The sequence below is a fragment of the Cyrtonyx montezumae genome, unplaced genomic scaffold, assembly GCF_038088225.1.
Source record: "Cyrtonyx montezumae isolate F1298 unplaced genomic scaffold, pur_monq_1.0 scaffold_166, whole genome shotgun sequence".
Classification (NCBI taxonomy): Eukaryota; Metazoa; Chordata; class Aves; order Galliformes; family Odontophoridae; genus Cyrtonyx; species Cyrtonyx montezumae.
The window spans coordinates 12,058-33,746 of NW_027071899.1; the positions used below are offsets into that span (position 1 = coordinate 12,058).

The window sequence follows — 21,689 nt, forward strand, 5'->3', positions numbered from 1 at the left end:
TGGGGTCTTATAGGGCCCCAATGTCACCTCCCCCCCCACTGTCACCCCATATGGGGCCTTAGAGGGCCCCAATGTTACCTCCCCCCCATATGGGGCCTTATAGGGCCCCAGTGTCACCTCCCCCCCCCACTGTCACCCCATATGGGGTCTTATAGGGCCCCAATGTCACCTCCCCCCCCACTGTCACCCCATATGGGGCCTTAGAGGGCCCCAATGTCACCTCCCCCCCATATGGGGCCTTATAGGGCCCCAGTGTCACCTCCCCCCCCATTTTCACCCCATATGGGGTCTTATAGGGCCCCAATGTCACCTCCCCCCCCCACTGTCACCCCATAGGGGGTCTTATAGGGCCCCAATGTCACCTCCCCCCCCACTGTCACCCCATATGGGGCCTTATAGGGCCCCAATGTCACTTCCCCCCCATTGTCACCCCATTATGGGGCCTTATAGGGCCCCAATGTCACCTCCCCCCCATATGGGGCCTTAGAGGGCCCCAATGTCACCTCCCCCCCATATGGGGCCTTATAGGGCCCCAGTGTCACCTCCCCCCCCACTGTCACCCCATATGGGGTCTTATAGGGCCCCAGTGTCACCTCCCCCCCCCACTGTCACCCCATATGGGGTCTTATAGGGCCCCCAATGTCACCTCCCCCCCCACTGTCACCCCATATGGGGCCTTAGAGGGCCCCAATGTTACCTCCCCCCCATATGGGGCCTTATAGGGCCCCAGTGTCACCTCCCCCCCCCACTGTCACCCCATAGGGGGTCTTATAGGGCCCCAATGTCACCTCCCCCCCCACTGTCACCCCATATGGGGCCTTAGAGGGCCCCAGTGTCACCTCCCCCCCATATGGGGCCTTATAGGGCCCCAGTGTCACCTCCCCCCCCCACTGTCACCCCATATGGGGTCTTATAGGGCCCCAATGTCACCTCCCCCCCCACTGTCACCCCATATGGGGCCTTATAGGGCCCCAGTGTCACCTCCCCCCCATATGGGGCCTTATAGGGCCCCAATGTCACCTCCTCCCCCACTGTCACCCCATATGGGGCCTTATAGGGCCCCAATGTCACTTCCCCCCCCATTGTCACCCCATTATGGGGCCTTATAGGGCCCCAATGTCACCTCCCCCCCACTGTCACCCCATTATGGGACGTGGGAGTCTCTATGGGGTCTGTATGGGGTCATGGGGGTCTCTATGGGGTCCGTTGGGATCTATGGGGCTCTGTGGGTCTCTATGGGGTCTGTATGGGGTCATGGGGGTCTCTATGGGGTCCGTTGGGATCTATGGGGCTCTGTGGGGCTCTATGGCACTCTATGGGTCCCTATGTGTCTCTATGGGGCTCTGTGGGGCTCTATGGGTCCCTATGGGTCTCTATGGGTCTCTATGGGGTCTCTATGGGGTCTCTATGGGGCTCTATGGGGTTTCTATGGGTCTCTATGGTTCTCCATCCCCACTCCCCTCCCCCCCCCGCCATTCTTTCCCCTCAGTCCTCCAAAGCACCACAGAGACGCACTCCTCCAAGCCGCATAGAGCGTCTCGCGGGACCCGCCACCGGAAGCCGCTCTGCCTTCAGCGAGAAAAACGTCGCTCCGCTCGTGACGCCACTTCCGTCCCGGAGCTGTGAGGACGACCAAGATGGCGATTCCCGCCGTCCTCCTCCGCTCCGCCGGTACGGAAAGGATCTGGGTCCGGGGCCGGGGGGATGGGGGGGGAAAAAAAGACGTTCGGATTCGTCCCTTAATCCCCACGCGTCGCCCCCTTTTTCTTTTTCCGTCGTAGCGCTGCGCTGCCGATTGCCGCTGGTTAACATTGGGGTGAGCATAGAGATGGGGGGAAGGGGGGGGATAGAAGGGCGCCGGGGTCACGTGACGGAGTGGGGGGTGCGGTCCTCCGACAGAGGCGCCCCCTGGCGGCGGAGGCCTTCGTGAGGGATCGGCCCCACGTGAACGTGGGCACCATCGGCCACGTGGACCACGGCAAGACCACGCTGACCGCCGCCATCACCAAAGGTGGGCGGGGCCTGAGCGGGAGGGGCGGGGCCTGACGGAGGAGGAGGGGGAGGGGCCGTGAGAGGGAGGGGGAGGGGCCAAAAGTGGAGGGGGAGGGGCTGTTGGACTGGGGAGGGGGCGGGGCCTGATGGAGGAGGGGGAGGGGCCTGATGGAGGGCTCTTGGACGAGGGAGGGGGCGGGGCCTGATGGAGGAGGGGGAGTGGCCGGGAGGGGGCGGGGCCTGATGGAGGAGGGGGAGGGGCCTGATGGAGGGCTCTTGGACGAGGGAGGGGGCGGGGCCTGATGGAGGAGGGTGAGTGGCGGGGAGGGGGCGGGGCCTGATGGATGGGCGTGTCTTGAGGGGGCGTGGCTTAAGGGGGCGTGTCTTAGTGATGACGGGCGTGTCTTAAAGGGACACATCTTAGCGATGATGGGCGTGGCTTAAGGGGGCGTGTCTTACCGATGATGGGCGTGTCTTAGCGATGATGGGCGGGTCTTGAGGGGGGCGTGGCTTAAGGGGGCGTGTCTTAGCGATGATGGGCGTGTCTTAAAGGGACACGTCTTAGCGATGATGGGTGTGTCTTGAGGGGGGCGTTTCTTGAGGGGGGCGTGGCCTAAGGGGCGTGGCTTAGCGATGATGGGCGTGTCTTGAGGGGGCGGGGCTTAAGGGGGCGTGTCTTAGCGATGACGGGCGTGTCTTCAAGGGACACGTCTTAGCGATGACGGGCGTGTCTTAAGGGGGGCGTGGCTTAAGGGGGGCGTGTATTAAAGGGACACGTCTTAGCCATGATGGGCGTGTCTTAAAGGGGCATGTCTTAGCGATGATGGGCTTGTCTTGCGGGGGGCGTGGCTTAAGGGGGCGTGGCTTAGCGATGACGGGCGTGTCTTGAGGGGGCGTGGCTTAAGGGGGGCGTGTCTTAAAGGGACACGTCTTAGCGATGACGGGCGTGTCTTAAAGGGACACGTCTTAGCGATGACGGGCGTGTCTTAAGGGGGGCGTGGCTTAAGGGGGCGTGTCTTAAAGGGACACGTCTTAGCCATGATGGGCGTGTCTTAAAGGGGCATGTCTTAGCGATGATGGGCTTGTCTTGCGGGGGGCGTGGCTTAAGGGGGCGTGTCTTAGCAATGATGGGCGTGTCTTAAAGGGGCATGTCTTAGCGATGATGGGCTTGTCTTGCGGGGGGCGTGGCTTAAGGGGGCGTGTCTTAGCCATGATGGGCGTGTCTTAAAGGGGCATGTCTTAGCGATGATGGGCTTGTCTTGCGGGGGGCGTGGCTTAAGGGGGCGTGTCTTAGCAATGATGGGCGTGTCTTAAAGGGGCATGTCTTAGCGATGATGGGCTTGTCTTGCGGGGGGCGTGGCTTAAGGGGGCGTGGCTTAGCGATGACGGGCGTGTCTTGAGGGGGCGTGTCTTAAGGGGGGGCGTGGCTTAAAGGGACACGTCTTAGCGATGACGGGCGTGTCTTAAAGGGACACGTCTTTGCGATGACGGGCGTGTCTTAAAGGGACACGTCTTAGCGATGACGGGCGTGTCTTGAGGGGGGCGTGGCTTAAGGGGGCGTGTCTTAGCGATGACGGGCGTGTCTTAAAGGGACACGTCTTAGCGATGACGGGCGTGTCTTAAAGGGACACGTCTTAGCGATGATGGGCGTGTCTTGAGGGGGGCGTGGCTTAAGGGGGCGTGTCTTAGCGATGACGGGCGTGTCTTAAAGGGACACAGCGATGACGGGCGTGTCTTGAGGGGGGCGTGGCCCAAGGGCGGCGTGCCTTAAGGGGGCGTCTTAGCGATGATGGGTGTGTCTTTGCGGGGGGCGTGGCTTAAAGGGGCGTGGCTTAGCGATGACGGGCGTGTCTTGAGGGGGGCGTGGCCTAAGGGGGCGTGCCTTAAGGGGGCGTGTCTTAGCGATGACGGGCGTGTCTTAAAGGGACACAGCGATGACGGGCGTGTCTTAAAGGTTCACGTCTTAGCGCTGACGGGCGTGTCTCGAGGGGGGCGTGGCTTAAGGGGGCGTGGCCTAATAAGTGGGCGTGTCTGGCGCTGGGCAGTGCTTTCGGAGTCGGGCGCGGCGCAGTTTCGCCGCTACGAAGACATCGATAAAGCTCCGGAGGAGCGGGCGCGCGGCATCACCATCAACGCGGCCCACGTGGAGTACCGCACCGCGCTGCGCCACTACGCCCACACCGACTGCCCCGGCCACGCCGACTACGTCAAGGTACCGCCCTGCCCCACGCCTCGGACCCACAGCCCCACAGCCCCGCGCCTCGGACCCACAGCCGCACGGCTCGGACCCACAGCTGCTCGGCTTGGACCCACAACTGCACTGCTCGGCCTCTAAGCACACTGCTCTGCCCCTAATCCTACTGCTCTGCCCCTAATCCCACTGCTCGGACCCACAGCCCCACAGCCCCACGCCTCGGACCCACAGCCCCACAGCCCCATGCCTCGGACCCACAGCCCCACAGCCCCATGCCTCGGACCCACAGCCGCACGGCTCGGACCCACAACTGCACGGCTTGGCCCCTAATCCTGTTGTTGTGCTCCTAATCCCACTGCTCTGCCCCTAATCCCACTGCTCGGACCCACAACTGCACTGCTCTGCCCGTAATCCCACAGCTCGGACCCACAGCCCCACAGCTCGGACCCACAGCCCCATGGCTCAGACCCACAGCCCCACGGCTCGGCCTCTAATCCCACTGCTCTGCCCCTAATCCCACTGCTCTGCCCCTAATCCACTGCTCAGACCCACAGCCCACAGCCCCACTGCTCGGACCCACAGCCCCACAGCCCCACTGCTCGGACCCACAGCCCCACAGCCCCATGCCTCGGACCCACAGCCGCATGGCTCGGACCCACAACTGCACTGCTCGGCCCCTAATCCCACTGCTCTGCCCCTAATCCCACTGCTCTGCCCCCTAATCCCACTGCTCGGACCCTAATCCCATTGCTCTGCCCCTAATCCCACTGCTCAGACCCACAGCCCCACAGCCCCACGCCTCGGACCCACAGCCCCACAGCCCCATGCCTCGGACCCACAGCCGCACGGCTCGGCCCCACAACTGCACTGCTCGGCCCCTAATCCCACTGCTCGGCCCCTAATCCCACTGCTCGGCCCCTAATCCCACTGCTCGGACCCACAGCCCCACTGCTCGGACCCACAGCCCCACAGCCCCACTGCTCAGACCCACAGCCCCACAGCCCCGCGCCTCGGACCCACAGCCGCACGGCTCGGACCCACAACTGCACTGCTCGGCCCCTAATCCCACTGCTCTGCCCCTAATCCCACTGCTCGGACCCTAATCCCATTGCTCTGCCACTAATCCCACTGCTCGGACCCACAGCCCCACTGCTCTGCCCCCTAATCCCACTGCTCTGCCCCCTAATCCCACTGCTCGGACCCTAATCCCACTGCTCGGACCCTAATCCCACTGCTCTGCCCCTAATCCCACTGCTCTGCCCCCTAATCCCACTGCTCTGCCCCTAATCCCACTGCTCTGCCCCCTAATCCCACTGCTCTGCCCCCTAATCCCACTGCTCTGCCCCTAATCCCACTGCTCTGCCCCTAATCCCACTGCTCGGACCCACAGCCCCCACTGCTCGGACCCACAGCCCCACAGCCCCGCGCCTCGGACCCACAGCCGCACGGCTCGGACCCACAACTGCACTGCTCGGCCCCTAATCCTGTTGTTGTGCCCCTAATCCCACTGCTCTGCCCCTAATCCCACTGCTCAGACCCACAGCTGCACGGCTCGGACCCACAGCCCCACGGCTCAGCCTCTAATCCCACTGCTCTGCCCCTAATCCCACTGCTCTGCCCCCCAAACCACACTGCTCTGCCCCTAATCCCACTGCTCGGACCCACAGCCCCACTGCTCTGCCCCCTAATCCCACTGCTCGGACCCACAGCCCCGCTGCTCTGCCCCTAATCCCACTGCTCTGCCCCTAATCCCACTGCTCGGCCTCTAATCCCACTGCTCTGCCCCTAATCCCACTGCTCTGCCCCTAAACCCACTGCTCGGACCCACAGCCACACGGCTTGGACCCACAACTGCACTGCTCAGCCCCTAATCCCACTGCTCTGCCCCTAATCCTACTGCTCTGCCCCTAATCCCACTGCTCGGACCCACAGCCCCACAGCCCCACTGCTCAGACCCACAGCCCCACAGCCACGCGCCTCGGACCCACAGCCGCACGGCTCGGACCCCACAACTGCACTGCTCGGCCCCTAATCCCACTGCTCTGCCCCTAATCCCACTGCTCGGACCCTAATCCCATTGCTCTGCCACTAATCCCACTGCTCGGACCCACAGCCCCACTGCTCTGCCCCCTAATCCCACTGCTCTGCCCCCTAGTCCCACTGCTCTGCCCCTAATCCCGTTGTTCTGCCCCTAATCCCATTGTTCTGCCCCTAATCCCATTGTTCTGCCCCTAATCCCACTGCTCTGCCCCTAATCCCACTGCTCTGCCCCTAATCCCACTGCTCGGACCCTAATCCCACTGCTCTGCCCCTAATCCCACTGCTCTGCCCCTAATCCCACTGCTCGGACCCTAATCCCATTGCTCTGCCCCTAATCCCACTGCTCAGACCCACAGCTGCACGGCTCGGACCCACAGCCCCACGGCTCGGCCTCTAATCCCACTGCTCTGCCCCTAATCCCACTGCTCTGCCCCCCAGCCACACTGCTCTGCCCCTAATCCCATTGTTCTGCCCCTAATCCCACTGCTCTGCCCCTAACCCCACTGCTCTGCCCCTAATCCCACTGCTCTGCCCCTAACCCCACTGCTCTGCCCCTAATCCCACTGCTCTGCCCCCCAGCCACACTGCTCGGCCCCTAATCCCGTTGTTCTGCCCCTAATCCCACTGCTCTGCCCCTAATCCCACTGCTCTGCCCCTAATCCCATTGTTCTGCCCCTAATCTTACTGCTCCGCCCCTAATCCCACTGCTCTGCCCCCTAATCCTGTTGTTCTGCCCCTAATCCCACTGCTCCGCCCCTAATCCCACTGCTCCGCCCCTAATCCCATTTTCCCCCAAATCCTCCCCATTTCCGCCCCCCCCTCCCCTCCCCCTCCCCCCACATGTCACCCCCCCCCCCCCCCATAATGTCTTTTCCCCCCCCTCCCCCCCCCCCAGAACATGATCACGGGCACGGCCCCATTGGACGGCTGCATCCTGGTGGTGGCCGCCACCGATGGGCAGATGCCACAGACCCGCGAGCACCTCCTCCTGGCCAGGCAGGTGAGCTATGGGGCGGCCGTGGGGGGGGGGATATGGGGCGGGTATGGGGCGGTTATGGGGAGATATGGGGGGGGATATGGGGGATAATGGGGGGTTGTGGGGCGGGTATGGGGGGATATGGGGGCGGTTATGGGGGGATTTGGGGAGATAATGGGGGGGATATAGGGGATATGGGGGGGATATGGGGTGGTTATGGGGGGATATGGGGGGGATATGGGGTGGTTATGGGGGGATATGGGGCGGTTATGGGGGGATATGGGGCGGTTATGGGGGGATATGGGGAGATATGGGGGGGATATGGGGGATAATGGGGGGATATGGGGGATAATGGGGGGGATATGGGGCAGTTAGGGGGGATATGGGGCGGTTATGGGGGGATATAGGGTGGTTATGGGGGGATTTGGGGAGATATGGGGGGGATATGGGGGATAATGGGGGGTTGTGGGGCGGGTATGGGGGGATATGGGGGGATATGGGGCGGTTATGGGGGGATATGGGGCGGTTATGGGGGGATATGGGGCAGTTAGGGGGGGATATGGGGCAGTTAGGGGGGATATGGGCGGTTATGGGGGATATGGGGCGGTTATGGGGGGATTTGGGGAGATATGGGGGGGATATGGGGGATAATGGGGGGATATGGGGCGGTTATGGGGGTTATGGGGGGATATGGGGCGGTTATGGGGGGATATGGGGCAGTTAGGGGGGATATGGGCGGTTATGGGGGATATGGGGCGGTTATGGGGGGATTTGGGGAGACATGGGGGGGATATAGGGGATAATGGGGGGATATGGGGCGGTTATGGGGGGATATGGGGGGGATATGGGGGTGGTTATGGGGGGATATGGGGCGGTTATGGGGGGATATGGGGCAGTTAGGGGGGATATGGGGCGGTTATGGGGGATATGGGGCGGTTATGGGGGATTTGGGGAGATATGGGGGGGATATGGGGGATAATGGGGGATATGGGGCAGTTAGGGGGGATATGGGGCAGTTATGGGGGTTATGGGGGGATATAGGGGTGGTTATGGGGGGATTTGGGGAGATATGGGGGGGATATGGGGCGGTTATGGGGGGATATGGGGCGGTTATGGGGGGATATGGGGCGGTTATGGGGAGATATGGGGCAGTTAGGGGGGATATGGGGCGGTTATGGGGGGTTATGGGGGGATATAGGGTGGTTATGGGGGGATTTGGGGAGATATGGGGGGTTATGGGGGGATATAGGGTGGTTATGGGGGGATTTGGGGAGATATGGGGGGATATGGGGGATAATGGGGGGATATGGGGCAGTTATGGGGGGATATGGGGCGGTTATGGGGGGATATGGGGTGGTTATGGGGGGATTTGGGGGGTTATGAGGGGATATGGGGCAGTTAGGGGGGATATGGGCGGTTATGGGGGATATGGGGCGGTTATGGGGGGATTTGGGGAGATATGGGGGGGATATAGGGGATAATGGGGGGATATGGGGCGGTTATGGGGGGATATGGGGGGGATATGGGGGTGGTTATGGGGGGATATGGGGCGGTTATGGGGGGATATGGGGCGGTTATGGGGGGATATGGGGCGGTTATGGGGCAGTTATGGGGCAGTTATGGGGGGATATGGGGCAGACCCCCACGGCCGTGACCCCCACGGCCCTGACCCGCATCGCTATGGGTCCGCCCCACACTTGTGGGGCAGGTGGGGGTGCAGGGGGGGGTTCTGTGGGTCCCAGCCCCACACATCCATGGGTCCCAGCCCCATTTCCCCCCCCCCCCCTCCCTCCCCCACCCCATCCCCCACGGCTCTGACCCCCACGGCCGTGACCCCCACGGCCCTGACCCGCATCGCTATGGGTCCGCCCCACACTTGTGGGGCAGGTGGGGGTACAGGGGTGGTTCTGTGGGTCCCAGCCCCACACATCCATGGGTCCCAGCCCCATTTCCCCCCCCCCTCCCTCCCCCATCCCATCCCCCACGGCTCTGACCCCCACGGCCGTGACCCCCACGGCCCTGACCCACATCGCTATGGGTCCGCCCCACACTTGTGGGGCAGGTGGGGGTGCAGCACGTGGTGGTGTACCTGAACAAAGCGGACGCGGTGTCGGACCCGGAGCTGCTGCCCCTGGTGGAGCTGGAGCTGCGGGAGCTGCTCACCGAGCTGGGATACGACGGAGAAGGAACCCCCGTGGTCGTGGGCTCCGCCCTCTGCGCCCTACAGGTGTGGGGCTGCCCCACAGCTGCCCCATAGCTGCCCCATAGCGGCCCCATAAAGGCCCCATAAAGGCCCCATTCAGATCCATTGAGGTCAATGGAGACCCCATAGAGATCTATAGAGACCCATAGAGAACCATAGAGACCCATAGTGCCCCATAGCTGCCCCATAGCGGCCCCATAGCTGCCCCATAGTGGCCCCATAGCTGCCCCACAGCTGCCCCATAGCGGCCCCATAGGAACCCCATTGAGATCCATTGAGGTCAATGGAGACCCCATAGAGATCTATAGAGGTCCATAGAGAACCATAGAGACCCATAGTGCCCCATAGCTGCCCCACAGCTGCCCCATAGCTGCCCCACAGCTGCCCCATAGCGGCCCCATAAAGGCCCCATTCAGATCCATTGAGGTCAATGGAGACCCCATAGAGATATATAGAGGTCCATAGAGAACCATAGAGAGTCCTCTGTGCAGTAGAGGGCTGCCCCATAGCGGCCCCATAGCTGCCCCATAGCGGCCCCACAGCTGCCCCACAGCTGCCCCATAGCTGCCCCATAGCGGCCCCATAGCGGCCCCATAGGAACCCCATTGAGATCCATTGAGGTCAATGGAAACCCATAGCGATCTATAGAGGTCCATAGAGAACCATAGAGAGTCCTCTGTGCAGTAGAGGGCTGCCCCATAGCTGCCCCATAGCTGCCCCATAGCGGCCCCATAGCGGCCCCATAGCTGCCCCATAGCTGCCCCATAGCGGCCCCATAGCAGCCCCATAGGGAACCCATTGGGATCCATTGAGGTCAATGGAGACCTCATAGAGATCTATAGAGGTCCATAGAGAACCATAGTGATCAATGGCTGCCCCATAGCTGCCCCACAGCTGCCCCATAGCGGCCCCATAGCCGCCCCATAGCGGCCCCATAGCCGCCCCATAGCTGCCCCATAGGAACTGGGACCCCTAGAGGGCCATGGGGTCCCCATAGACCCCACAGAGGGGTCTGGATGGGGTCCCCCCACACTCCGCCCCACATCTCACCCCACACCCCTGCCCCACATCTCACCCCCCCCACATCTCACCCCACACCTCACATCTCACCCCACACCCCCGCCCCACATCTCGCCCCACACCCTGCCCCACATCTCACCCCACACCCTGCCCCACATCTCACCCCACACCCTGCCCCACATCTCACCCCACACCCCACCCACATCTCACCCCACACCCTGCCCCACATCTCACCCCCGCCCCACATCTCACCCCACACCCCCGCCCCACATCTCACCCCCTGCCCCCCACATCTCACCCCACACCCCTGCCCCACATCTCACCCCCCACCCCACATCTCACCCCCCCCATCTCACCCCACACCCCCCCCCACATCTCACCCCACACCCCGCCCCACATCTGACCCCACCCCCATCTCACCCCACACCCCCGCCCCACATCTCACCCCACACCCTGCCCCACATCTCACCCCCTGCCCCCCACATCTCAACCCACACCCCGCCCCACATCTGACCCCCCCCGCCCCACATCTCACCCCCCCCCCCCACATCTCACCCCACACCCCGCCCCACATCTGACCCCCCCCCCGCCCCACATCTCACCCCCCCCCCCCACATCTCACCCCACACCCCGCCCCACATCTCACCCCCTGCCCCCCACATCTCACCCTACACCCCGCCCCACATCTCACCCTACACCCCCCCCACATCTCACCCCACACCCCCCCCACATCTCACCCCACACCCCGCCCCACATCTGACCCCCCCCCGCCCCACATGTCGCCCCACATTTCCCCACAGGACCGTGACCCGGCTCTGGGTCGGGATTCGGTGCTGCAGCTTTTGGACGCCGTCGACCGCCACATCCCTCTGCCGCCCCGCGACCTCCAGCGCCCCTTCCTGCTGCCCATCGAGGGCGTGCACTCCATCCCCGGTACTGCCCCATAGCTGCCCCATAGCCGCCCCATAGCCGCCCCATAGCCGCCCCATAGCTGCCCCATAAAGGCCCCGTTCAGATCCATTGAGGTCAATGGAGAGCCCATAGGGATCTATAGAGGTCCATAGAGACCCATAGAGGGTCCTCCGTGCAGTAGAGGGCTGCCCCATGGCTGCCCCATAGCGGCCCCATAGCTGCCCCATAGCGGCCCCATAGCGGCCCCATAGGAACCCCATTGAGATCCATTGAGGTCAATGGAGACCCCATAGAGATCTATAGAGGTCCATAGAGAACCGTAGTGATCAATGGCTGCCCCATAGCCGCCCCATAGCGGCCCCATAGCTGCCCCATAGCGGCCCCATAGCGGCCCCCCAGCTGCCCCATAGCGGCCCCATAGGAACCCCATTGAGATCCATTGAGGTCAATGGAGACCCCATAGAGATCTATAGAGGTCCATAGAGAACCATAGCGGCCCCATAGCTGCCCCATATGGTCCCCACACTGTGCCCCACATCCCCACCCCATAACCTCATGCTGTGCCCCACACTGTGCCCCACATCCCCACCCCACATCCCCACCCCATAACCCCACCCTGTGCCCCACATCCCCACCCCATAACCCCACAATGTGCCCCACACTGTGCCCCACATCCCCACCCCATAACCTCATGCTGTGCCCCACACTGTGCCCCACATCCCCACCCCACATCCCCACCCCATAACCCCACCCTGTGCCCCACATCCCCACCCCATAACCCCACCCTGTGCCCCACACTGTGCCCCACATCCCCACCCCATAACCTCATGCTGTGCCCCACACTGTGCCCCACATCCCCACCCCACATCCCCACCCCATAACCCCACCCTGTGCCCCACATCCCCACCCCATAACCTCACGCTGTGCCCCACACCGTGCCCCACACGTGAGGCCGTGGGACGGTGGTGACGGGGACGGTGGAGCGCGGCGCTGTCAGCAAAGGCGACGAATGTGAACTGCGCGGATACGGACGCACCTTAAAGGCCGTCGTCACCGGTGAGTGCTGCCCCACAGCTGCCCCATAGCTGCCCCACAGCTGCCCCACAGCTGCCCCATAGTGGCCCCACAGCGGCCCCATAGGGAGCCCATTGGGATCCATTGAGGTCAATGGAGACCCCATAGAGATCTATAGAGGTCCATAGAGAACCATAGTGACCAATGGCTGCCCCATAGCTGCCCCATAGCTGCCCCATAGCTGCCCCATAGCTGCCCCACAGCTGCCCCACAGCTGCCCCATAGGGAGCCCATTGGGATCCATTGAGGTCAATGGAGACCCCATAGAGATCTATAGAGGTCCATAGAGAACCATAGAGACCAATGGCTGCCCCATAGCTGCCCCATAGCTGCCCCACAGCGGCCCCATAGCTGCCCCATAGTGGCCTGATAAGAATCCTATAGAGATCCATTGAGGTCAATGGAGACCCCATAGAGACCCACAGAGACCCACAGAGACCCATAGAGACCCATAGTGCCCCATAGTGCCCCATACAGACCCATAGAGACCACATAGTGCCCCATAGAGACCCATAGAGACCACATAGTGCCCCATAGTGCCCCATAGAGACCCATAGTGCCCCATAGAGACCCCATAGAGACCCATAGAGACCCCATAGGGACCCATACAGACCCCATAGGGGCCCATACAGACCCATAGAGACCACATAGTGCCCCATAGAGACCCATAGAGACCACATAGTGCCCCATAGTGCCCCATAGAGACCCATAGTGCCCCATAGAGACCCCATAGAGACCCATAGAGACCCCATAGGGACCCATACAGACCCCATAGGGGCCCATACAGACCCATAGAGACCACATAGTGCCCCATAGAGACCCATAGAGACCCACAGAGACCCCATAGAGACCCATAGGGGCCCATAGGGACCCATAGTGCCCCATAGAGACCCATAGTGCCCCATAGAGACCCATAGAGACCCCATAGGGACCCATAGTGCCCCATAGAGACCCATAGTGCCCCATAGAGACCCCATAGGGACCCATAGAGACCCATAGTGCCCCATAGGTACCCATAGAGACCCATAGTGCCCCATAGAGACCCACAGAGACCCCATAGTGCCCCATAGAGACCCCATAGGGACCCATAGAGACTCATAGAGACCATAGGGACCCATAAGGACCCACAGGGACCCCATAGCTCCCCATATCCGCCCCATAGTGCCCCATATCCGCCCCATAGCTGCCCCACATCTCCCCATAGGTCTGGAGACGTTCCACAAGAGCCTGGCGCGGGCGGAGGCGGGGGACAGCAGTCACATTGTGCCCCATAGCGACCCATAGAGACCCACAGAGACCCCATAGTGCCCCATAGAGACCCATAGTGCCCCATAGAGACCCCATAGAGACCCATAGAGACCCATAGAGACCCACAGAGACGCCATAGTGCCCCATAGAGACCCATAGAGACCCATAGGGACCCCATAGGGACCCCATAGGGACTCATAGAGACCATAGAGACCATAGTGCCCCATAGGGCCCCACAGGGACCCCATAGCTCCCCATATCCACCCCATATCCGCCCCATAGTGCCCCATATCCGCCCCATAGCTGCCCCACATCTCCCCATAGGTCTGGAGACGTTCCACAAGAGCCTGGCGCGGGCGGAGGCGGGGGACAGCGGTCACGTTGTGCCCCATAGCGACCCATAGAGACCCATAGTGCCCCATAGAGACCCATAGAGACCCATAGTGCCCCATAGAGACCCATAGGGACCCATACAGACCCATAGAGACCACATAGTGCCCCATAGAGACCCATAGAGACCCACAGAGACACCATAGTGCCCCATAGAGACCCATAGTGCCCCATAGAGACCCACAGAGACCCCATAGTGCCCCATAGAGACCCCATAGGGACCCATAGAGACCCCATAGGGACCCATAGAGACTCATAGAGACCATAGGGACCCATAAGGACCCACAGGGACCCCATAGCTCCCCATATCCGCCCCATAGTGCCCCATATCCGCCCCATAGCTGCCCCACATCTCCCCATAGGTCTGGAGACGTTCCACAAGAGCCTGGCGCGGGCGGAGGCGGGGGACAGCAGTCACGTTGTGCCCCATAGCGACCCATAGAGACCCACAGAGACTCCATAGTGCCCTATAGAGACCCATAGTGACCCATAGTGCCCCATAAAGACCCCATAGTGACCCATAGTGCCCCATAGAGACCCCATAGTGCCCCATAGGGACCCATAGAGACTCATAGAGACCATAGGGACCCATAAGGACCCACAGGGACCCCATAGCTCCCCATATCCGCCCCATAGTGCCCCATATCCGCCCCATTGCTGCCCCACATCTCCCCATAGGTCTGGAGACGTTCCACAAGAGCCTGGCGCGGGCGGAGGCGGGGGACAGCAGTCACATTGTGCCCCATAGCGACCCATAGAGACCCACAGAGACTCCATAGTGCCCCATAGAGACCCATAGTGCCCCATAGAGACCCCATAGTGACCCATAGTGCCCCATAGAGACCCCATAGTGCCCCATAGAGACCCCATAGGGACCCATAGAGACTCATAGAGACCATAGGGACCCATAAGGACCCACAGGGACCCCATAGCTCCCCATATCCACCCCATAGTGCCCCATATCCGCCCCATAGCTGCCCCACATCTCCCCATAGGTCTGGAGACGTTCCACAAGAGCCTGGCGCGGGCGGAGGCGGGGGACAGCAGTCACATTGTGCCCCATAGCGACCCATAGAGACCCACAGAGACCCCATAGTGCCCTATAGAGACCCATAGTGACCCATGGGGACCCCATAGAGACCCATAGTGACCCATAGTGCCCCATAGAGACCCATAGGGACCCCATAGTGCCCCATAGAGACCCATAGTGCCCCATAGAGACCCATAGTGCCCCATAGAGACCCATAGGGACCCCATAGGGACCCATAGAGACCCATAGAGACCATAGGGACCCATAGAGACCCATAGAGACCCACAGAGACCCATAGTGCCCCATAGAGACCCATAGGAACCCATTGAGACCCCATAGGGACCCATAGAGACTCATAGAGACCATAGAGACCCCATAGGGACCCATAAGGACCCACAGGGACCCCATAGCTCCCCATATCCACCCCATATCCGCCCATAGTGCCCCATATCCGCCCCCATAGCTGCCCCACATCTCCCCATAGGTCTGGAGACGTTCCACAAGAGCCTGGCGCGGGCGGAGGCGGGGGACAGCAGTCACATTGTGCCCCATAGCGACCCATAGAGACCCACAGAGACCCCATAGTGCCCTATAGAGACCCATAGTGACCCATGGGGACCCCATAGAGACCCATAGAGACCCATAGAGACCCCATAGGGACCCATACAGACCCATAGAGACCACATAGTGCCCCATAGAGACCCATAGAGACCCATAGAGACCCACAGAGACCCCATAGGGACCCATAGAGACCCATAGGGGCCCATGGGGACCCATAGAGACCCATAGGGGCCCATAGGGACCCATAGAGACCCATAGGGACCCATAGAGACCCCATAGGGACCCATACAGACCCATAGAGACCACATAGTGCCCCATAGAGACCCATAGAGACCCACAGAGACCCATAGTGCCCCATAGAGACCCATAGGAACCCATTGAGACCCCATAGTGCCCCATAGAGACCCATAGGAACCCATAGAGACCCCATAGGGACCCATAGAGACTCATAGAGACCATAGAGACCCCATAGGGACCCATAGAGACCCATAGAGACCCCATAGCTCCCCATATCCACCCCATATCCGCCCCATAGTGCCCCATATCCGCCCCATAGCTGCCCCACATCTCCCCATAGGTCTGGAGACGTTCCACAAGAGCCTGGCGCGGGCGGAGGCGGGGGACAGCAGTCACGTTGTGCCCCATAGCGACCCATAGAGACCCACAGAGACTCCATAGTGCCCCATAGAGACCCATAGTGCCCCATAGAGACCCCATAGGGACCCATAGTGCCCCATAGAGACCACATAGTGCCCCATAGAGACCCCATAGGGACCCATACAGACCCATAGAGACCACATAGTGCCCCATAGAGACCCATAGAGACCCATAGAGACCCCATAGTGCCCCATAGAGACCCATAGAGACCCCATAGTGCCCCAGAGAGACCCATAGGGGCCCATAGGGACCCATTGAGACCCCATAGGGACCCATTGAGACCCCCATAGGGACCCATTGAGACCCCATAGGGACCCATAGAGACCCCATAGGGACGCATACAGACCCATAGAGACCACATAGTGCCCCATAGAGACCCACAGAGACCCCATAGTGCCCCATAGAGACCCATAGGAACCCATTGAGACCCCATAGTGCCCCATAGAGACCCATAGGAACCCATAGAGACCCCATAGGGACCCATAGAGACTCATAGAGACCATAGAGACCCCATAGGGACCCATAGAGACCCATAGAGACCCCATAGCTCCCCATATCCACCCCATATCCGCCCCATAGTGCCCCATATCCGCCCCCATAGCTGCCCCACATCTCCCCATAGGTCTGGAGACGTTCCACAAGAGCCTGGCGCGGGCGGAGGCGGGGGACAGCAGTCACATTGTGCCCCATAGCGACCCATAGAGACCCACAGAGACCCCATAGTGCCCCGTAGAGACCCATAGTGCCCCATAGAGACCCATAGTGACCCATGGGGACCCATAGTGCCCCATAGTGCCCCATAGAGACCCCATAGAGCCCCATAGAGACCCCATAGGGACCCATAGAGACTCATAGAGACCATAGGGACCCATAAGGACCCACAGGGACCCCATAGCTCCCCATATCCACCCCATATCCGCCCCATAGTGCCCCATATCCACCCCATATCCGCCCCATAGCTGCCCCACATCTCCCCATAGGTCTGGAGACGTTCCACAAGAGCCTGGCGCGGGTGGAGGCGGGGGACAGCAGTCACATTGTGCCCCATAGCGACCCATAGAGACCCACAGAGACCCCATAGTGCCCCATAGAGACCCATAGTGCCCCATAGAGACCCATAGTGCCCCATAGTGCCCCATAGAGACCCATAGTGCCCCATAGGGACCCATAGAGACCCATAGGGACCCCATAGGGACCCATAGGGACCCCATAGGGACTCATAGAGACCATAGAGACCATAGTGCCCCATAGGGCCCCACAGGGACCCCATAGCTCCCCATATCCACCCCATATCCGCCCCATAGTGCCCCATATCCGCCCCATAGCTGCCCCACATCTCCCCATAGGTCTGGAGACGTTCCACAAGAGCCTGGCGCGGGCGGAGGCGGGGGACAACGTGGGGGCACTGCTGCGTGGGCTGCGCCGCGACGACGTCCGCAGGGGAATGGTCCTCGGGGAACCCGGGACCCTCCAGCACCACCGCAAAGTGCAGGCGCAGGTATGGGGCGCTATGGGGCGCTGTGGGGTGATATGGGTCCCTATGGGGTCTCTATGGGGCTCTGTGGGGCTCTATGGGTGGTTATGGGGCTCTATGGGGTCTCTATGGGGCTCTATGGGGTGGTTATGGGGCTCTATGGGGTCTCTATGGGGCTCTATGGGGTGGTTATGGGGCTCTATGGGGTGCTATGGGGTCTCTATGGGGCGCTTTGGGGCTCTATGGGGCTCTGTGGGGCTCTATGGGGTCTCTATGGGGCTCTATGGGGTGGTTATGGGGCTCTATGGGGCTCTATGGGGCTCTGTGGGGTGGTTATGGGGCTCTATGGGGTCTCTATGGGTCTCTGTGGGGCTCTTTGGGGTGGTTATGGGGCTCTATGGGGTCTCTATGGGGTGGTTATGGGGCTCTATGGGGTGGTTATGGGGTCCTCGGGAACCCGGGACCCTCCAGCACCACCGCAAAGTGCAGGCGCAGGTATGGGGCGCTATGGGGCGCTGTGGGGTGATATGGGTCCCTATGGGTCCCTATGGGGTCTCTATGGGGCTCTGTGGGGCTCTATGGGGTGGTTATGGGGCTCTATGGGGTCTCTATGGGGCTCTATGGGGTGGTTATGTGGCTATATGGGGTGCTATGGGGTCTCTATGGGGCGCTTTGGGGCTCTATGGGGCTCTGTGGGGCTCTATGGGGTGGTTATGGTGTGGTTATGGGGCTCTATGGGTCTGTATGGGTCTCTATGGGTCCGTGTGGGTCTGTGTGGGTCACAATGTGGGTCGCAGTGGGTCCGTGTGGGTCACTTTGGGTCCGTGTGGGTCCTTATGGGTCTCTATGGGTCCATGTGGGTCGGTGTGGGTCGCAGTGGGGCAGTGTGGGTCGCAGTGGGTCTCTATGGGTCTGTATGGGTCTCTATGGGTCCGTGTGGGTCAGTGTGGGTCGCAGTGGGTCCCTATGGGTCTCTATGGGTCCGTGTGGGTCTGTGTGGGTCCGTGTGGGTCGCAGTGGGTCGGTGTGGGGCAGTGTGGGTCTGTGTGGGTCCGTGTGGGTTGCCCTGGGTCTCTATGGGTCTGTGTGGGTCGCAGTGGGTCCGTGTGGGTCGCCGGGGGGGCAGTGTGGGTCGCAGTGGGGCAGTGTGGGTCACAGTGGGTCTGTGTGGGTTGCAGTGGGGCAGTGTGGGTCGCAGTGGGTCTCTATGGATCCCTATGGGTCCGTGTGGGTCACAGTGGGTCCCTATGGGTCTCTATGGGTCTCTATGGGTCCCTATGGGTCTCAGTGGGTCCGTGTGGGTCTGTGTGGGGCGGTGTGGGTCCGTGTGGGGCGGTGTGGGTCTCAGTGGGTCCGTGTGGGGCGGTGTGGGTCGCAGTGGGTCTCTATGGGTCCCTATGGGTCCGTGTGGGTCGCAGTGGGTCCCTATGGGTCTCTATGGGTCCGTGTGGGGCGGTGTGGGTCTCTATGGGTCCGTGTGGGTCTCAGTGGGTTGGTGTGGGTCCGTGTGGGGCGGTGTGGGTCGCAGTGGGTCTCTATGGGTCCCTATGGGTCTCTATGGGTCTCTATGGGTCCCTATGGGTCCCTATGGGTCTCAGTGGGTCCGTGTGGGTCTGTGTGGGGCGGTGTGGGTCCGTGTGGGGCGGTGTGGGTCTCAGTGGGTCCGTGTGGGGCGGTGTGGGTCGCAGTGGGTCTCTATGGGTCCCTATGGGTCCGTGTGGGTCGCAGTGGGTCCCTATGGGTCTCTATGGGTCCGTGTGGGTCCGTGTGGGGCGGTGTGGGTCGCAGTGGGGCAGTGCGCGTGTGCCCCACAGGTGTACGTGCTGAGCGCTCAGGAGGGCGGGCGCCACAAACCCTTCGTGTCGCACTTCAGCCCCGTCATGTTCTCCCACACGTGGGACATCGCCACCCCGCGTGCTGCTGCCGCCCGGGAAGGTACCCGCCCCACAGCTGCCCCATAGCTGCCCCATAGCTGCCCCATAGCGGCCCCATAGCGGCCCCATAGCCGCCCCATAGCCGCCCCATAGCGGCCCCATAGGGAGCCCATAGAGATCCATTGAGGTCAATGGAGAGCCCATAGAGATGTATAGAGGTCCATGGAGAACCATAGAGACCCATAGTGCCCCATAGCGGCCCCACAGCGGCCCATAGCCGCCCCATAGCCGCCCCATAGCGGCCCCATGGGAGCCCATTGAGATCCATTGAGGTCAATGGAGAGCCCATAGAGATCTATAGAGGTCCATGGAGAACCATAGAGACCCATAGTGCCCCATAGCGGCCCCACAGCGGCCCCATAGCGGCCCCATAGCCGCCCCATAGCGGCCCCATAGGGAGCCCATAGAGATCCATTGAGGTCAATGGAGAGCCCATAGAGATCTATAGAGGTCCATGGAGAACCATAGAGACCCATAGTGCCCCATAGCGGCCCCATAGCTGCCCCATAGCCGCCCCATAGCCGCCCATAGCGGCCCCATAGGGAGCCCATAGAGATCCATTGAGGTCAATGGAGAGCCCATAGAGATCTATAGAGGTCCATGGAGAACCATAGAGACCCATAGTGCCCCATAGCTGCCCCATAGCTGCCCCATAGCTGCCCCATAGCTGCCCCATAGCTGCCCCATAGCGGCCCCATAGCTGTCCCATAGGGAGCCATTGAGAGCCATTGAGGTCAATGGAGACCCCATAGAGATCTATAGAGGTCCATGGAGAACCATAGAGGGTCCTCTGTGCAGTGCAGGGCTGCCCCATAGCTGCCCCATAGCTGCCCCATAGCTGCCCCACCGCTGCCCTATATCTGCCCCATAGCAGCCCCATAGCTGCCCCATAGGGAGCCCATATCCCCCCCTATCTCCCCATATCCACCCCCTGTCGCCCCATATCCCCCCCCTATCGCCCCCTATCGCCCCATAGCGCCCCCCTATCGCCCCATATCCACACCCTATCGCCCCATAGCGCCCCATAGCGCCCCCCTATCGCCCCATATCCACCCCATATCGCCCCCTATCGCCCCATATCGCCCCACATCGCCCCCTATCGCCCCCCAGGAGCTGGTGATGCCGGGCGAGGACACGTCGCTGCAGCTGCTGCTGCGGCAGCCCATGGTGGTGGAGGAGGGGCAGCGCTTCACGCTGCGCGACGGCTCCCGCACCATCGGCACCGGCGTCGTGACGGCCACGCTGACCCCCAGCGCCGAGGAGGAGGAGACCCCGTGGGGCTGAAGCCTATCGCGACATGGGAGCCGTCGCGACGGAGCACGCGGAGGGCGGGGGGGGGACGCGGCGGGTCGAGTGGGGGGGGAGGGGGGGGGTGAGGGTTGGGAGGGGCGGATATCGCGATACGGACGCCCGGGATGGAGGATGGGGAGTGGGGCGAGGGAACGGGGGCGGGTTAAAAAGGGGCAGCTGTGTCGCGATAGGGGCGCCGGAGGTCGCGATAGGGGCGCCGGAGGTCGCGATAGCGGAGAGAAATGGCATGAGAGGTGAGAAATGTCGCGATAGAGGCGCTAAATGTCGCGATAGGGGCGCTAAATGTCGCGATATGGGTGCTAAATGTCATGGTGGGGCGCCGGATGTCGCGATAGCGTTGAGAAATGGCAGGAGAGTGGTGACAGATGTCGCGATAGGGGCGCCAAATGTCGCGATCGTGGTAATGTCGCGATAGTAGCGCTAAATGTCGCGATAGGGGCACCAAATGTCGCGATAGTGGCGCTGTGTCGTGGTAGTGGTGCTAGATGTCACGATAATAGCGCCATGTTGCAATAGTGGCAACAAATGTTGCAGTAGTGGTGATAGAATTTGCGATAGTGGCGCCATGTCGCGATAGTGGTGGTAAATGTCGCGATAGTAGGGACAGATGTCGTGATAGAGGTGATAAATGTCGTGATAGTGATGCCGTGTCACAATAGTTGCACTAAATGTT

At 61.7% G+C, this 21,689-nt stretch overlaps 3 protein-coding genes across 3 annotated transcripts; 2 read left to right on the forward strand and 1 right to left on the reverse strand.

Annotated features, from left to right (window-relative positions):
- Positions 1-1,438: 1,438 nt before the first annotated feature.
- Positions 1,439-21,011, forward strand: TUFM (Tu translation elongation factor, mitochondrial). The gene is given in 11 exon segments (XM_065733090.1): positions 1,439-1,671; positions 1,827-2,011; positions 4,038-4,204; positions 7,122-7,226; positions 9,265-9,429; positions 11,226-11,358; positions 12,289-12,393; positions 17,644-17,795; positions 19,586-19,681; positions 19,683-19,706; positions 20,816-21,011. Coding segments are annotated over 11 exon segments (1,539 nt in total). The 3' UTR covers positions 20,990-21,011.
- On the reverse strand, positions 13,507-17,620 carry LOC136046504 (fibrinogen alpha-1 chain-like). The gene is given in 14 exon segments (XM_065733088.1): positions 13,507-13,638; positions 14,040-14,188; positions 14,220-14,413; positions 14,468-14,617; positions 14,648-14,750; positions 14,969-15,046; positions 15,129-15,282; positions 15,284-15,431; positions 15,483-15,586; positions 16,570-16,866; positions 16,868-16,916; positions 16,976-17,145; positions 17,207-17,279; positions 17,349-17,620. Coding segments are annotated over 14 exon segments (2,073 nt in total).
- Positions 17,854-18,530, forward strand: LOC136046505 (shematrin-like protein 2; the record flags this gene model as incomplete). Its single annotated transcript, XM_065733089.1, is given in 5 exon segments — positions 17,854-18,018; positions 18,020-18,078; positions 18,081-18,216; positions 18,267-18,508; positions 18,511-18,530. Coding segments are annotated over 5 exon segments (597 nt in total), but the record flags the coding sequence as incomplete, so codon positions are not given.
- Positions 21,012-21,689: the final 678 nt, after the last annotated feature.